Below are 18820 nucleotides of genomic sequence, written 5' to 3' on the forward strand. Positions count from 1 at the left end.
GCGGCGCGTGGGGTCCCGCTGCGTGGTTGGCCTCCTTCCTCAGCCATGTCCATTGCGCCGGGGAAGTGACGTATTCGTGGCCGCTGGCAGTGACGTCATTACGTCAGCCGGAAGTGACGTCATGCCGTAAGCCGGAAGCGATGTAGCTGTAGTTCTCGGTGAGCGGTGCTGGCGAGGCCGGGGGCTGGTGCAGGTGCTCGGGGCACACGCTGTGACAGTCGCTGGTGGGGCCGGATGTTGCACCGTTGAAGTCAGGGAAGGCAGAAGTCGTCACAGGGACAATGGAGCTGCCTGGCATGCGTACGTGGAGGGGACCACAGGGGAGGCGGGGAAGTCATAGACGGCCGCTGAGCTGCCAGCAGGTTGAGAGAGGCACACTTTTGCAAAGTGGCCTTTCTTGCTGCATTGGGGACAATACTGGTTCCTAGCTGGGAAGTTTCGGCGCGATCGTCGGTCTGACCCACACCAGGACTCACAGGGACGTCGGGCGCCTGCCACAGCGATGTTTTCCTCCCCACCTCGGTCTGGGGCTGCAGCTGCAGTGTGAGAGGGCCATGAGGGAGCCTGTCCAGGGCTGCCGCTTCCAGTTGTTTGGACCACTTCCACAGTCTTGGTTAGGGCGTAGATATTGTCTTCCAGCAGCTTCTGCCGGATGGCCCTCGAGCGTACCCCTCAGATGAAGGCGTCCCTGATCAGCCTCTCAACCTCTTCTGTACCTACCTTGGGTTCAGCCAGACACAGTCAGGCCAACTCTTGCAAGTGTCCCAGGTAAGACTCAGCCGTCTCCCTGAGTTGCTGGGCTCGGGTGTTGAGGAGGTACCTTGCACAGACCACATTCATGGAGGGCTTGTACAAGTTCTCGAGAGTGTCCATTGGAGCAGCCTTTGGTTGCCTGGAAGGCGTGGGGACCCAGCTTTGACCAGAGTAGGACCAACTTCTTTCGATCAGATTCCAGGATGCCACCTTCGTGTGCCTTGATGATTGCCTCGACCGTGTGCTGCCAGATCTCGAAGTGTGTCTGGGCTTCTGGGGTGGCGTGGGTCAACTTTGAGGCTCCCTGCGCTCAGGAGTTTTTCCATGGCAGCCGTGGAAAAATTTTGTGGATTAAATTGTGGTGCGCTGTTAGCCAGAATCAGACACACACAAGGTAAAGACCGTACAACAGGCTTTAATCCACAAAGACTTCCACAGAGCCAGGCTGGCTGTAGCTGCAGTAACTCTTGAGTGAAGCCTCGGGATGCCGGCACAGGCTTATATCCCAGAGGGTGATTGACACCCGACCGGGTGGGGCTTGATCCATTCAGGTCAACTGATTGGCAGCCGGCCAGGTGTTGACCTGTCCCCTTACTCTCCTGCAGGTACAGAGGTTGCTCCCTGCAGTAGGCCTGTGGTGGACCACCACAATCTGTGATATCTTCTCTTATTCTCTTTCCTTCAGCACCATTCAGTCTGCCGGGCATGTCCTACAGCTCTGCATTCTCACTTTCTTATTCTGTAATTGTTCTCAATAACCCATCACCTAGTTATTCAACAATATTTTTTATTGTCATGTAGTGAAATAGAAAATGTGATATTACACAAAATTTCCTTTACCGTTAGGCAGGCAAAGATTCACTATCAGCAAAAATTGTCTGCCGCCCCTTACAGCCAGAGAAAGAGGAGCAGAAGAGAGTCCCCCCAGGGTCACTGAATGTCTATGGCTTGGAGATCAGTGGTTCTGCAGCCTCCACAGCCACACAGCCTTCCATCCAAACCATCAGCAGCCTGAGCTACAGATGGACACCTGGCATGATCAGGAAGCCTCCAGCACCCTCTCGCACCCCATTTCCCCTTCAGCTTGTCTCAAGCCAGTCTCCAGCTGTCTGCAGCCTGGTGGGAGTCCCTTGACCACAGTCAACAGCAGCCTGAAGCCTGAGTGAGTTCCTCACCTCAAGTCACCTACAGTCCACCACCGGTGTGTTATTCAACCTCAGAGCCCCTCACTGCTCTGCTGCCATCATCAATGTCCCATGGATCATCTCTTCTGTTGCTCCTTCTCAAATGGGGTTGGGTAGGGAGGGGGGGTGGTCTCCCCTGTTTTCCGGTGCCCTGCACCAATCCTCCACTTCCCTGGAGTCTGCAACCCCTCGAGGCCTCTGCTGATCATAGGGGGCCAGTCCATGCAGTAGCGGGATTTAAAAATAAATTACAGTTGAGTCCTTTAACAGGACGTTTAAAGCTGTATGGAGCCGATGGCAGTCGGACTGGATGGTTGGACCCGCGGAGGGTACGCAGTCGCTTCACTCCTCGCTCCTCCTGGGTCCACACCAGTGGCAGCACTGCCTTTATGGCAACCCGGTGAGACTGGACGATTTCTTTCGGGTCCTGCACAATCTGGGGCGAGAATACAGGGGAAATAGCCCTGCCCCGGTATCGGCAGACCAGTATGTAGAAGAGCTGATCTGGGGGGCTTGCATGGTTGGGGAGAGGTCTGATCACATCCGCCAGCAACTGCTAGAGGAAGACAGGCTGCCGTTGCAGAGAGCCCTCCAGCTCGCTAAGACTTTAGATTCAGCCTATCACACTGCAGCAATCGAGAATGATGAAGAAAGCTAACTTTGACTAAAACTGTAAAAATATCCCTGCAGTGAAATGGAATTCACTGAGTGTTGTTCTCATGGCTGGCTCTTCCCCTGGCTCCACCCTCACCTACCCCAATATAAACCTTGGTTTTCCTGCCTTACCTCAGACTCACCTGAGGACTATTGTGTCCGCCGGCCATTGATTGTAAGCACTTAAAAGAGTGTTGTACTCCAGATGAGTGCAATCAGTCACGTTACAATCCCCTCTCCCCCTCCCCACCCTTTTATCATATTTCCTTCTGGCATGGAAGCCATACTTCAGCCCATTGAGTCTATGCTAGTTCACAACACTCTTAAGCAATCCCAATCCTGTAACCTTTTATCCCTACATTGCCTTTAACTGCCCCATCACTCATCACCACACTGTTGGCAATTTACAGCAAGCAGTTAACGTCCTGACCCATATGTGTTTGGCAGGTTAGAGGAAACTCACAGTCACAGGGAGAACCTAAGAACTTCCCAAGGTCAGGACTGATCTTGTGCCACTGGATCAACTGCAACCAAGGACAGGAGGCTTAATGAAATGATGATCTCTTTCACCTGGTGATCGTGAGTGAGGGAGAATGTCTTCTCAACAGTGACAGGAGTAATCATTGTTAATGGGTCAGGATGGAGATCAGGCCCAAAAAACAAAGACCATCTGGTGTGCTTAATTTCAGTTACATTGAAAGACAAGAATGACGGTGTTAAAATGAAGCAAGTGGCAGCAGTTTGTTTTTAGAAACAGTATACAACCTTGCATAATTTATAAGCAGCATACAGCAATTATATCAACACTTTATCCAAATTTTATATACTTTTCTACACTTAAACAATAGGCCATACATTCCAGTCTTTCATAATACATAGCTGTGGTGTTTCTTGTCTAATGCTCTGCTTACGAGATAAATATTCTAGTCAAACTCCACCAACTGCTGGCAATACACAAAAGTGCTGGAGAAACTCAGTACATCATGCAACATCCACTGGAAGTGAAAGTGGATGTTTCAGGCCTGAGCCCTCCCTCAGGAGTGCCAAAAATGAGGCAGATGCCTGACTGGAAAGGGGAGGAGAGGAGGGGGAAAGAGAGGAAGGGGGAGGAACACAGGCTAACAGTTAGGGTAGAAGAGAGAAAAGCTGAGGTGATAATCTCCTATCCTGAAGAATATGAGTGAATGAAATAGATCTTTACAGTAATTTTTTTTACAACATGTTAGAAGCTGATTCCGGCTATTGAGACTCAAGCCACCCAATTAACCTAGAAAGACCTAAGTTTTGGAGGGAGAGAGGAAACTGGGTCACCCAGGGAAAACCCCACACAGGACACGTGTGAAGGTACAAGCTCCTTACAGACAGCCCTGGATTCAAACTCAGGTTGCTGGCGCTGCAAAGGCGCCGCACTAACCGTTACGCTAACTTTGCTGCCACGCTAAAGTGGGATTTTACGGACAAGATCAAAAGTAACTTATTAAAGTTAATAGTTTGCTGACTAGTCTACAGACACTGTGATTGTAGTGCAATATGCAGAGGTTCATGCCACATCGGTAAAGGCTAACCAACGTTTCGGGCCTGACCCCTTTGTCAAGGTGAAGTGCCAGTTGATGACGTAGACAAAGACGATGTGGGCAAACAATAATCGTGGCTTTTATTAGCAGAAACTCATGGTACAATGATGGAATTAGGGGATATGGGGAGAAGGCAGGTAGGTGGAGTTAGGTCATAAATTAGATCAGCCATGATCTTATTGAATGGCGGAACAGGCTCGATGGGCCATTTTTGGCCGACTCCTGTTCCTACTTCCTATGTTCCCATGTTCCTATGAAAGACAATAGATGCATCTACAGTTATATCCAAGGGGAGTGTCCTCAACAGTAGAGATAATGCACAGCCAATGTTAGTACAGCAAGGCTCGCCAGAGGGGAGACAGGCAGCTTGGCACACATTCACCACAGTCTCCCACCCCGGCAGAAGAAGGGTTAAAATCAAAAGGACATCTGCTAGGAAAGACTGAAGCAAGCGATACATGGATACCATGTTTGACCTTGAGATACTCTAATAGCCAAAATACGCCAGTATCTAGCAAGCAATCGAAATATAATGAGATGTTCTATGAATATGTCAGCCTATCAGGTTGTTTACAAATTCTGGTGCTTCGTCTCAAAACAGGCGGCTCCTTTGCAACCCTGGGAACTGGTACAGGTCCTGGGTCTGTAGTGTGGGAAGGACTGACTTCTGGACTTCTGGAGGATTGGTGCAGGGCACCGGAAAACAGGGGAGACCACCCCCCCTCCCTACCCAACCCCATTTGAGAAGGAGCAACAGAAGAGATGATCCATGGGACATTGACACACCGGAGGCAGTGGAGCCTCTGCATGGCCATCTGAAAGCTTACGAGGGGTCACAGGCTGGGGGGGGGGGGGTGAGTCCAACCTCTCAAGCTCCCTCTGAGAAGGGGTGCGAGGAAGGGGGGAACCAGGCGAAGCCAGATCTCTTAAGGGTACAGTGTCACTATTCCCGTCTGGGAATTTAACATGAGCGTAGTTGGGGTTAGTATGCAATAGCTGAACTGGTTGGACTAGGGCGTCTGTTTTACGCGCCCGAGTGTGGCTCTTCAGCAGCATGGTTCCAGGCTTAGATAAACAGGCTGGCCAGTCCATCACAGTTCCTGATTTCCTAGGAAAGGCAAACATACATTCATGAGGTGTTTGATTTGTTGCAGTACACAGTAAAGACCGAATAGAATGTAGCACCTCAGGCAGCACCTCCTGCCACCGGGTAACAGGGTAACCATGTGTTTTTAAAGCAAGATTAACAGTCTTCCAGACTGTAACATTAGCCCTTTCAACCTGCCCATTGCCCTGCAGGTTGTAGCTTGTGGTACGGCTGGTAGCAATCCCCTTTCGTAACAGGGCTCGCCGCAGTTCAGCGCTCATGAATGCTGAGCCTCTATCGGTATGAATGTAATTGGGAAAACCAAAAATGCTGAAAATTCTGTCAAGTGACTAATGACAGACGCTGATGAGATGTCAGAGCAGGGTATCACAAAGGAAAACCTGGAATATTCGTCAATTACTGTAAGGAAATATACATTTTTGTTGTTGGAAGGTAACGGCTCTTTAAAATCTAAACTAATCCTCTCAAAAGGTCGGGTTGCCTTGATGAGAGTGGCCTCTGGAGCTTTGAAGTATTGTGATTTGCATTCTGCACAAATAGGACAGCTTTTAGTCAGTTTTCTGACTTCTTCCAGAGAGTAAGGAAGGTTGTTAGCCCTTATGTAGTGGAAGAATTTCATCACTCCTGGGTGGCACAGTCTGCTATGGATCTCTTTTAGTCCCTCCAGCTGAGCACCAGCAGCAGATCGTGACAATGCGTCAGAGGGATTATTTAACCTGCCCGGTCTGTACTGGATCTCATAATTATAAGTTGAGAGTTCTATTCGCCAGCGTGTCATCTTATCGTTCTTGATTTTACTTTTGTGTTTAGTACTGAACATGTAGGCTACAGATTTCTGATCAGTGACAAGAGTAAATTTTCTGCCGGCTAGAAAGTGTCTCCAGTAGCGAACAGCTTCAATAATAGCCTGGGCTTCTTTCTCAATGGCAGGATGTTTAAGTTCAGGTCCCCCCTAACGTGCGGGAGAAGAATGCCACAGGTCTGCCCTTTTGAGTAAGGGTTCCTGCCAAGGCACAATCTGAGGCATCAGTTTCCACTTGGAATGGGACATCCTTGTCAATGGACGAGAGTGCAGCTTTGGCAATATCAGCTTTAATTCTCTCAAAAGCCTTCAAGGCCATTGGAGAGAGAGGAAAAGATTTAGTGTCAAACAGAGGGCATGCCTTCGTGGTGTAGTGCCGAACCCATTTGCAGTAGTAGGAAAAGAATCCCATACACCTTTTAAGGACTTCTGCTGAGTTTGGGGGTGGTAACTTCTTAAGGGGGGCCATTCTTTCTGGGTCGGGGCAGATTTCTGGCTATAGCCCGGGTTTCTCATGTCTAGTCAACAACTGGTGTGGAGCAAGCACTACATTCTGTGGCACTGCATAGTCAGACGTCCCTGGGCTATAGCCAGAGTGGTAGCTCCTTGCTTTATGGCGAAAGGGACCTCACCCAGCAGAGAGTTCAGGTGGCCCCACTGTATCGCCTCTTCGACCACATTGTTTCGAGCCATGTAGTAATTGAAACAAGGAATACAGTGGTTGAAAATTTCTCTGGCTCTCGGTGCAGACTGGTCGATTATCAACCGCTCTGGCTTGAGGGCTGCATCCATTTCTGCTAATAAAATTGAAGTGCCAGTTGATGAAGTTGACAAAGACGATGTGGTCAAAAATTAATCATGGCTTTTATTAGCAGAAACTCATGGTACAATAATGAAAGACAATATGTCCATATATAGTTATATACAAGGGAAGTGTCCTTAACAGTAGAGATAATGCACAGCCAATGTTAGTACAGCAAGGCACGCCAGAGGGTAGACAGGCAGCTTGGCAGACATTCACCACACAAGGTATGACCAAAAATCAGACAGCACCTGAAGAAAAAGCGTTAATAAAATGTATTAAAATTCAGGCCTTCTTTTTGCTCGTACCTTGATGAAAGGCTCTTTAATAAAAGATATTAAAGCCAGTACCATGCACTTGATACAAAATGCATACTACATGGTCCACTATTTTATTAGTCCTGTTAAGCCTAATATGTGAAGCTCTTGCTCCCAGGTGAGTGTTTGTGTTTGTTGACATGTTGATACTCTTTTCTGATTGTATCCCTACTGTCAGTTTGTGCACTTCGGGAGGTCGATATTCTATCTCTTGACCTTTCATCCTTGGCCCCTCCAGTCTGAAGTTGCCAATTGATGCCGAGTTAACATTCAAAAATGGAGGAAGAAATCCTTCAGTCTTTACTTCCCAAAGTGGTTCAGTGAGTAACACCCTTGCTTCCGAATTCCAGTCCCAATACAAAGACTTGAGCACAAGATGACTTTGCCACTTTGGTGAAGTTGCACGGTTGGAGGTCCTGCCTTCTAAAACTAAATAATAACTGGCAGGCAATTTTTTTTTTTGCACATATTGTGTCGGGAATGCCCTGTTCCTCTTGTACCTTCCATCTGCCTCCTTGAAAATAATTAATCTAATTTAGAGATGCAGCACGGCAACAGGCCCTTCCAACCCACAAGCCCATGCTGACCAAATAAACTCATGTGACCAATTAGCTGACAAACCCTTTACGTCTTTGGAAGATGGGAGGAAACTGGAAACCCCCCCTCGGAGGAAATCCATGCAGATACGGGGAGAAAATACAAAGACCTTACAGACAGTGGCAGATTCGAACCCTGGTGCAATAATACACTAACTGCTACACTACCATGTCGCCCCTATGGTCCCTCAGTGAATTCTTTGTAACTTCTTTCAATTGATGGGTTCTGTTTATTGCTTTGTAATATTTCCTTGTATTTGATTTACCCAGATTGTAAATTAATGAATATTATTATGCCCAATAGCTTCGCCACACCAATATTTATGAGTACAAAGTAAGTTGGGGACGGGATGGAATCAATCCACACCTCAACAGATCACACTTCTTCTACATGGAGCAGCTGTGCAATGATTTTCAGAAGACCTTCACTGCCCATTTTAAGAGGTCAGTGCTTCTGCCTCATTCTACTGTAACAGAAGTTAAAGCCTTCAGTGTATTTCTTTCGGCTGTAACATAGATTTTGTTCTTAGCTCTGAATGAACACGGCTGGTGCTGTGGCGTAATGCTCTCCTTTGGTGTCAGTTCAATTTCAGGAATGTAGAACAGCATACAGCCATTCTACTGCTCACCTTGTTTGTGAATTGGCGAATAACTTCCTACTTGTGAATAATTTTCACTTTACATTAAATGTAAAGTTTATTGTGAACTGACAATAACCACACCAGCAGTGTGAGTATAAGACAGCTTTAATAAACTAATATGTACACTAAGAGGTCTTGTCTCTCTGCAAGACGAACCTGGAAGGCTAGACTTGCAGCTTTGGACTGCTTTATAGACAAGGTCACCGGGGTGACCCCTGGTGACCTAGTGATGTAATTACATATCACCACATTTTGGTCAAGCTGTAGACTTGCACTTAAAATGTTACATTTCAAATGAATTCCAAGGTGCAGTTGGATAAGCACACTTTGTAGAAAGATATAGATTCCACTGGTCAGATGAACGTGCATGAGCAGAGCAAATGTGGCATGTAAGCATCAACATGGTCATGTTTTAAATTTTTTCTTGCCTATTAACATATAATGGCAAAAACATAAAATCTATAAAATCCATCTAGTGCATGTGATATAGATAAAGGATTCAGAACTAAATGATTTACCATAACAATGCAAATATTGAGCAATTACAGATGAAAGGCCACTGGTATTTTTTTTCTAATGGTAACCAAGTAACAATTGCCCTAGTTGATAGATGCACAAATCACTTCAAAGTGAAACATGCTTCACTTTGTGCTTCACAACGTGTCGAGTCATTTTGACTGGTTTAGAGGAAAGCTGTCCTTAAAAGCGTATAAGACTATTTTTAATGGGTTTCCTTCATGAAATAAATTGCACTTCTCTGAACAAATTATTTAAATTAGCCACAATTTTGTTTTAAAAATCTTCCCACTGCAAGTGTACTTGAAGAAAGTTGTATCCTCACATTACACTTCCCTAGATAGGAAAGAAGATTGTCAAATGACACAGCAGGATATAGGTCATTTGGAGAAATGGCATAGAACATAGACCATTGCAGTACAAGCCCTTTGGTCCTCAATATTGTGCCGACCTATTGTTACGAGCCCAAAGGACCCCAAAACCCAGCAGCAATAGATATTCACCACGACAAGTAGTTACTTAAACAAAAGTTGTTTTTAATTATCTTTAAACGTGAAAACAGAATAAAACTTTAACTTATCTCTATGAACTTAACTCACACAACTTGGCTCCCTTCTAATTTTAAGCGCATGTGTATGTAACGTGTGTGTAAATTTAAGAAAAGTTCTTTGGTTCACTTTCAATCTCACTTCTCATTCTTCCAAGTTCACTGGTTGCAGGCAATTCTTATATCGTGCACAGAATTCAACATAAAGTTCAGCAGGCTTTGGTGCTCGAAAGGTAAATGGTTACCGCTCAGGAAGGTTCTTGTAGGGTTTGCAGAGAGAGATGTGTTGTTCCAGGATTTCCACAACTGAGGTACCACCATTAGTCATCTCAATGTCTCACTGATGAAACTTGCCCCATCAGGGTTCTCCAGATGATAACCTCTTTCTTTCAGGCTTTCACAGAGTTCCTTTCTGTTATTCCAAGAGAAACATCCCATCCGCCACTGTGGAGCTTCTGTTTCAGTTCCAACAAGCCTCTCCTGGCTTGTTACAACTTTCTGTGTCACACACACAGTCCAAGACTCCCTTCTGTCTGTCTGTCTGTCTGTCTGTCTGTCTGTCTGTCTGTCTCTCTCTCTCTCTCTCTCTCTCTCTCTCTATTTGAGGTTCAAACTGCCAGCAGCATGTTCTTCTCACTCTCACTTGAAAAAACCCTGACCTTCTCCAGCAAACAATACGAGTTAGTCCTCTGGTCCATCTGTTGTTTTAGGTAAACAATAACCTCTCAATGACCTCTGAGTGAGCACGTTGCAGAGAGGTCAAAAGCCTTGCAAAAAGGTTCAAAACAGACAACCAAGCTCTGCCTGTTCTTCCAAGACAATAGTCCATTCATTTCATGACATAATTTCAATTAGCACATACTTGTGAAATGATACCATTCCTCACAGTTCCTCTTCAAAGTACCGTGGATATGAGTTCTCCAATATTTCAAATAAGATCTGTTTTAAAGTGTGTCCATTTGTGTAACCTTCTCTAATTTTACCAATTTATCTCCCAAAAACATTCCCAAATATTCCATCACACTCTATATTCCTACCAAAAAATACTAAACCCTTCCTACTTTATAACCCTCATTTTTCTTTCATCCAATGTGCGTCTTAAATGCCCCCAATGTTTCAGCTTCCGCTACCATTCCATTCCAGGCACCCACAACTCTCTGTGAAAAACTTAACCCTGATGTCTCCCCTAAATTTTTTTCCCTACACGATGTGCAGATGTCTTCTGGTGTTTGCTATTCCTGCCCTGAGAAAAAGGCGCTGGCTGTCTAAACCCATCTATGCAAACTGCCTATGGGGTTTAATCCGGGCACGTGTAAGGTGTTGCACTTGGGAGGTAAAATGTAAGAGAAAGCGCCAAGGTTGCAAAGCATAAGTTTAGTATATTATACAAATAAAACATTTTTTAAAAAAATATTTTGAAAATGTGATTGGTCAATTTTTACTCATTCCAGTGGATAATGTGTGACTGGGTGTGTAATTTGATCCACACCATCTTTTTCTTCTCTCGAGGCAAGGAAGGCTGCCCATTGCAGAGACAGGAGTTCTCATTGAAATGGCAGTTCTGAGTTTCCATGCTCTAACCTCAGTGTTCTCTGGCCTACATGAAGTTCTTAGCATAGTAGGATTCTTGGTCTCAAGAGCCTCACATTTTGGATGGCAGCATGATGGAGAATAGGGAGAAAGATTGAGTAGACTGGGTCTTTATTCATTGGAGCGTAGAAGGTTGAGAGGGGTTTTGATAGAGGTATATAAAATTATGAGGGGAATAGATAGAGTAGATGTGAATAGTCTCTTCACCTTGAAGGTAGGAGAGCTTGGAACGAGGGGTCATAAGTTAAGGGTAAGGGGGCAAAACTTTAGAAGTAATATAAGAGGAAGCTTCTTCACTCAGAGAGTAGTGGCTGAGTGGAATGACCTTCCAGAAGAGATAGTTGCGGCAGGGTCAGTTTTGTCACTTAAGAGGAGGTTGGATGAGTACATGAATGTGAGGGGGTTGGAGGGTTATGTGCAAGGAGCAGGTAGGTGGAACTAGTGGAGTTTCACTTAAATCGGTGCATAATAGAAGGGCCGATATGGCCTGTTTTCCGTACTGTAATTGTTATATGGTTATATCACTCTACTCCACATAACCAATTCTGGTCTCCATTTAAATCAGCCTTTAAAAATAATATATTATGGTAGTTCAGATAGTTATTTTTCTGGATATAAATCTAAGTGTGCTTTACAGGTGATATTTATCATTAAATAAAAATATTTTATTTTGTCTTTAGGAAGAATACTTGGTATGGCACAATAGGTTGGCTCAATATTTTATTTTGATTAATCAAATGTGCCAAGTATTCAACCTTGGTATATTCTCTCCAAAGGATTGCTGGTTCTCAGGATGCTAAGGGAATGCCAGAGAAAGAAAGTAGGTGGAACACAACTAAGAGTTGGGTCCAGGAAGAGATACTGGAGCATGTGCAGCATTGCCACACACTGTGAGTCTCACCAAAGTTTTACCGATTTATATCGGTGACAAATAACTCCTTAATGCTTTGTCTCCAAAACAGGGCAGGTTCACAGCTCAGGTACTGAAAGAACTTCATAGAAACATGCAGCACACAATGGCAGTTAGATCTTTATTTGATTTTGAGATGCAGCATGGTGACAGGCCCTTACAGCCAATACCACCCAAATACACCCACATGACCAATTAATGTACTAAACCTCATGGGTCTTTGGAACTTGTGAGAAAACCAAAGCACAAGGAAGAAACATACAAACTTCTTACAGTGCCAGAGTCAAACTCGGGTTGTTAGTGCTGCAATAATGTTGTACTAATTGCTAATCTCTTGGTGCCTGCCACATTGACCACCGCTAGTGGGCTGATATCGCCTCAAACCGTGCATCTTGGCGCCTCACAGTTCGGCGAGCAGCAACCTCCTTTGAAGAAGACCGCAGAGCCCACCTCACTGACAAAAGGCAAAGGAGGAAAAACCCAACACCCAACCCCAACCCACCAATTTTCCCCTGCAACCGCTGCAACCGTGTCTGCCTGTCCCGCATCGGACTTGTCAGCCACAAACGATCCTGCAGCTGACGTGGACATTTACCCCCTCCATAAATCTTCGTCCGCGAAGCCAAGCCAAAGAAGAAAAAAAGAATGTTGTACTAATTGCTAATGGTGCCATTTTACATCTGGGAATCCAGAGATATGTTTGAAAGAAACATGTTCTGTTCTCTCGTATTTGATAACAAATTAGCCTTTGCCCCTAATTGAACATGATAGAAAGTAGAGTTGAGGTATAGTCTAAGCTTGGAATCTATCCAAATATAAATACAGTTATAACTGGCACATCAAATGTATTTGGTACTGTGGAAAAGGATAATTTTCAATATTATTTGTAGCAGCTAATTCAGATTGTATGTTTATGAAAGCTAAATAATTATATTTGATTTATTTAATGTAATTCCATACAAGATGGTTTAATTTCATTAAAGCATCTTATTCAGATGCCATCATAAACTTTTGTTTACTTCATGCTGTAACTTGCCAAGTACCAGCCTAAACGAGCATATCAAAAAACTCAACTGTGACTCTCTCTGTTTTCATTGCAAATTTCCTTGAACTTTTTCCACGTGAAAGCTCCAGCACAGATGGTGTAAACTGGAGAGATTTTAACGCTTGAAGCAGAATGAATTCACAGCCGTAATTTCCACCTGTGGAAAGAGGCTGACATGACATAGGACCATGGAAATGTTGCAGTCAAGAAAGGAGTCAAATCTGATGTAGATAATTACTGGCAGATCTCCTTACCTTCTGCCTCAGGGAAAATGATTACAAGAGTCCTATTTTAATAATATTTTTATTGAATTTTACAAGGGTAATCAAAGCAGATAGAGAAAATTTGTAAAGTTCTTAATATAGATGCCAAAAATTAAACACAACAAAATTGTCAAACTTATAACACACACCCATGTTATTCAAGCACAACATATAAATTTATCTCAAAAAGCTTTCAACTCTCTCCAGCCCCATCTATAAACCGGAATTTTATATTTAAAGGCATGTTTTGTTCCCGGAGTAACACACTAAGTTGCTAGAAGTCAGGTTTTATATTTAGGAAAGAGAAAAGAAAAAGGAAAAGAGGAAAAATGAATGAAAAACATAGGCCTTAGTTTATCTAATGTTCTGAAAATAATTCAGGAAAGGTCCCCACACCATTTGAAACATTTCGTTTGTATTACTAATTGAAATGAGTCCTCCTCAACTGCATCCTTTGTGTGGCCAAGGAACTTCTTGCAACCTCAGTATGGATTCCATCCACCAAAGCCATGGAAATATCCTTCAAGCATTTTACTTTGGAGGATAATTATCAGCATTATTGAATACCATGAGTTATTATTTTTAAATATCTCCTGGTGGAATTCAGATATCATTCATTGTCAGGAATAAGCTTCTGTTTCTAAAGCATAATTTAAGGGGAATGGTAGCCCAGGATCAATAGAGGACAGTTTAATTTCAAACCTAGTTTGGCTTAACATATTAATTATACCAAAGCTGTATATTTTGCATTACTGTTTAGCTGAAGAACATTACAAAGCTCAGTGCAAATTTATTATTTGAAAAAGGAATGTCCAAAAATCAAAGAGTCATATAGGAGATTATTGTGCTTTCTCTCAGAAGTTTTGGTTCCATATTGTCGTGACTGAAAGGATTATTATCGTTAATCTTTTCAAAGAGCTTCATTGTTCATTGGAAGAGAAACGTTTTTGCTCACCCTGAAGGAATGTTTGCAGCAGGCGAAGCAAAAACCGATTGTACTTCTTGGAGAGACGGGATGTGGCAAGAGTGCTCTTGTGGCGAAGGCATCCATCCTGTCCTCTGACTGGATCTCAGGGTAAGTGCTTAATCTTCAATTTCTAACATTGTTTCGCCTGCAATGCAGACAAGAAACTTGACATTCAATTTCAGCTCATTAGAACGATTGGTCTTCCATTGCCTTGCCAACCAAAAGATTGGAACTTCCTCACGGTACATATTTGTTACATTTTCTTATATTTTAAGTTTAATAATGCAGCAAGGACCTACTGACCCCTGAAGCGTGAGCTGCCAATTACACCCATATAACCAGCCAACCCTGTACCATTTGCAGGGTTGGAGGAAACCAGAGCACCCAGAGAAACCCCATACAGGTCAAGTACAAACTCCTTTCAGACAGCAGCGGATTCGAACCCGGGCCACTGATGCTGTAATAGCGTGGTGCAGTAAAGCCCCTGTTATTTGGAATTCAAGCAACCAGCAGCCTCAAGCAACTGACAAAAATATAGCGGAAAATAAATAGGTAAAAAATACAAGTTTAAGATTAATACGCCTTCCCGTTAGTTCGTCAATCCAAGCAACATACAATCTCAAGCAACTGGAATTGTCACTTATCTGGGAAATACAAATCTGGTTAAATGCCAGATACCAGGGGTTTAACTATAGTTGACATTATCAACTATCAAAACAATTGCTCAATTAATTCTGTTGCCATTATGGACTCTATGTAACTAAAACCTCATCTCAAATAATGAATATGAGACAATACATTGTAAATTATTCATTGAATGTTATCCCTTGGACGTAATTAACTTCAAGGATTTTTGTGTCTATGGTTACAAATTATGTTTAAGTGAAAACATGAGCTACACTCTGTGGTGTGAAATGCACAAGACAGCATTGATCTAATGAATGTGTATTCACACATCAATATTGACATAGCTTGATAAAATGTAATTAAAATTGACCTTCACAAACACTTTACAAACAAAAGATAAAGATGTGCTTAAGTTAGTTGGAGCACGATGTAGCATATTTTCAGTTTCTAACCTACTTATTTCTAATCACTAAAACTTAATTGAAAGTTGCCATAATAATTCAATGTTTATTTAAACATTTCATTCTGAAAGTGGGGCATACTTTAAGTATAATTTTAACATAATTTGTAATCAAATTAGATACCAATTAATTAAAGACATTTTGGCCATTTAGTTCTGTGGTAGCACATTTTTTCACTTGCGTATTGCTTGTGATGGTGGGCTCGAGACACCTTGATTTTCTATTATATTGGATATTGACTGTGTTCTCCAATCTCATTCACTCTGCTATCACATCTCTGTTCAAGTTGTACCAAAACGCAATGATAGAGTTGTTCATGAACGTATCCTGATCATTTGCTGAGAAGGTCTATAAGTTATGCTTTGTCAATATTAGTGTTTGTTTTAAATTTTGTTAACCATCATTTCAATGGCCACATTCATTTATTTAAACCATAGAATCATAGAACATTACAAAACAGAAACAGATCTATTTGGCCCGACTACTCTGTGCCAAACCATTATTTTTTTTTGTTTAGTCCCACTGACCTGCACCCAGTCCATAGCCCTCCATAACTCTTCCATTCATACACTTGTCCAAATTCCTCTTAAATGTTAAAACTGAGCCTACATTCAACACTTTGACTGGAAGCTTGTTCCACGTCCCCACCATGTTCCCCTTAAACTTTTCATCTTTCACTCTTAACCCATGTCCTCTGGTTTGTATCTCACCTTGCCTCAGTGGAAAAAGCCTATTTACATTTACTCTGTCTATTTCCCTCATAATTTTGAATATTTCTACTAAATCTCCGCTCATTCTTCTACACTCCAGGAAACAAAGTTCTAACCTGTTTAACTTTTCCTGTAACTCAGTTCCTGAAGTCCAGGCAACATCCTAATAAATCTTCTCTGCACTCTTTCTACCTTATTGATATCTTTTCTGTAGTTAGGTGACCAAAGCTGCACACAATATTCCAAATTTGGCCTTACCAGTGTCTTATACAACTTTAACATAACATCCCAATTCCTGTGGGATGTTATGAAGGCCAATATACCAAAACCTCTCTTTACACCCCTATCCACCTGTGACACCATTTTCAGGGAATTACATATTTGAATTCCCAGATTCCTCTGTTCTACCACATTCCTCATTGCCCTACCATTTACCGTGTACGACCGTTCTTGGTTTGTCTTTCCAAAATGCAACACCTCATTAAATTCCATCTGCCATTTTTTAGTCCATTTTTCCAGCTCGTCCAGATCCCTCTGCAAGCTTTGGAATCTTTCTTCTCCCTCCAATCTTAGTGTCATCTACAAACTTGCTGATCCAATTTACCACATTATCATCCAGATCATTGATAGAGACGACAAACAACAATGGCCCCACACAGATCCCTGAGGCACACCCATGGTCACAGGCCTCCAATCTGAGAAGCAGTCATCCACCACTACTCTCTGGCTTCTCTTGTCCAACTGTTGTCAAATCCAATTCACTACTTCATCATGAATACTTAGCTTCTGAACCTTCCTGACTAACCTCCAATGTGGAACCTTGTCAAAGGCCATGCAGACAACAACCACAGCCCTTTCTTCATCAACTTTCCTGGTAACCTCCTCGAAAAAACTCTACATGACCTACCATGCAAAAAGCCATGTTGACTACACCTAATCAGTCCAGGACTATCCAAATAATTGTATATCCAATCTCTTAGAACACCTTCCAATAATTTACCTACTACTAACATCCGGCTAAATGTCTTGTAATTTCAAGGGTTACTTTTCGAGGCTTTTATAAACAATGGAACAATTTGAGCTATCCTCTAATCCTCTGGCACTACACCCATGGCTAAGGACATTTTAAATATTTCTGCCAGAGCCCCTTCAATTTCTACACTAGTCTCCCTCAAGAACCAAGGGAGTATCTTGTCACTTCCTCTGCTTTAATCTGTATAGGTTCCATGACCTCACTGCTTGTTTTCCTTACTTCCCATGATTCTGTGCCCTTTTCCTGAGTGAATACTGATGAAAGAAATCATTTCAAACCTCTCCCATCTCTTTTGATTCCTTACAAATCCAACTACTCTGATCTTTAAGGAGACCAAATTTGTCCCTCAGGATTTTCCTTCACATTATCTCCCAAAGCAACCTCACGTCTCATTTTAGCCTTCTTTCTTGAGGTTTTTCTTGCAATTTTAAACTCCTCGAGTACCTCATTTGCACCATGCTGCCTATACTTGTTATACTCCTCTCCCTTCTTCCAAACCATATCTCCAATATCCCTTGAAAACCAAAGTCCCTATGCCTGCTAACCTTGCCTTTGATCCTGACAGGAACATACAAACTCTGTACTCTCAAAATGTCACTTTTGAAGGTCCTCCAGTTACCTTGAACATCCTTGCCCAAAAACAACTTATTCCAAACCTCACATTCTAGATCCTTTCTCATTTCCTCAAAATTAGCCTTACTCCAATTCAGAATCTCAACCTGAGGACCAAACCTATCCTTCTTTATAATTAACTTGAAACTAATGGTATTATGATCACTGGACCCAAAATGTTCCCCTACACATACTTCTATCGCCTGCCCTGTTTTGTTCCCTAATAGGAGATCCAGTATTGCACTTCCTCTAGTTGGTACTGCCAAAACTTACCTGAACACATTCGACGTACTCCAAGCCAACCAAACTTTTTACAGTATGGGAGTCCTAGTCAATATGTGGAAAGTTAAAATCCACTATCACAACCTTATGTTTCCTGCAGCTATCTGCTATCACTTTACAGATTTGCTCCTTGGATTCTCGCTGACTATTGGCCATCCTATAATAACAACCCCATGAGTGTGGACATACCTTTCCCATTCCTCAGCTCCACCCATATAGCCTCAGTAGATGAGCCCTCTGGTCTGTCCTGCCTGAGCACAGCTGTGATATTTTCCCTGACAAGCAATGCCACCCCTCCCCCTTTCATCCACCTTCCACCCTCCCCCCCCCGTTCTATCGCATCTAAAGAAATGGAAGCCAAGAATATTGAGCTGCCTGTTCTGCCCCCCCCCACCCCCGCAACCAAGTTTCACTAATGGCCAGCCCAAATGTCATAATTCCACATGCCAATCCACACTCTAACCTCAACTGACTTCCCTACAATATTCCTTGCATTAAAATACACCTGAGAACATTTCCACCACATTCAACCTGTTGATTTCTAATGGTGCACATAATTTTAACATAATTTTTTTCCTCCGCCACTCGTTTATCCTCTCTGGCACTCTGGTTCCCTTCCCCCGCAAATCTAGTTTAAATTTTCTGGAGTATCACTGGCAAACCTTCCTGCAAGGATAGTAGTCCTTTATCATTTCAAATGCAAACTGTCCCATTGGAACAGGTCCTACCTTCCCTGGAAGAAGGTCCAATGATCCAGAAACTGGAAGCCCTCCCTCCTACACCATGTCTCTACTCATGTGTTAAGCTGCATTATCCTCCTTTTTCT

At 43.2% G+C, this 18820-nt stretch overlaps 1 protein-coding gene across 4 annotated transcripts in view; it reads left to right on the forward strand.

Annotated features, from left to right (window-relative positions):
* LOC138764485 (uncharacterized) overlaps positions 1 to 18820 on the forward strand; it is a 153982-nt gene that overhangs the window by 72283 nt on the left and 62879 nt on the right. For all 4 annotated transcript variants that reach the window (XM_069940503.1, XM_069940472.1, XM_069940492.1 and 1 more), the window contains 3 exons: positions 8095 to 8234; positions 11861 to 11974; positions 14219 to 14377. In XM_069940503.1, the coding sequence (XP_069796604.1) occupies positions 8095 to 8234; positions 11861 to 11974; positions 14219 to 14377 (413 nt within the window). The remainder of the gene's footprint in view (positions 1 to 8094; positions 8235 to 11860; positions 11975 to 14218; positions 14378 to 18820) is intronic.

Source organism: Narcine bancroftii, chromosome 1, assembly GCF_036971445.1.
Source record: "Narcine bancroftii isolate sNarBan1 chromosome 1, sNarBan1.hap1, whole genome shotgun sequence".
Taxonomy (NCBI): domain Eukaryota; kingdom Metazoa; phylum Chordata; class Chondrichthyes; order Torpediniformes; family Narcinidae; genus Narcine; species Narcine bancroftii.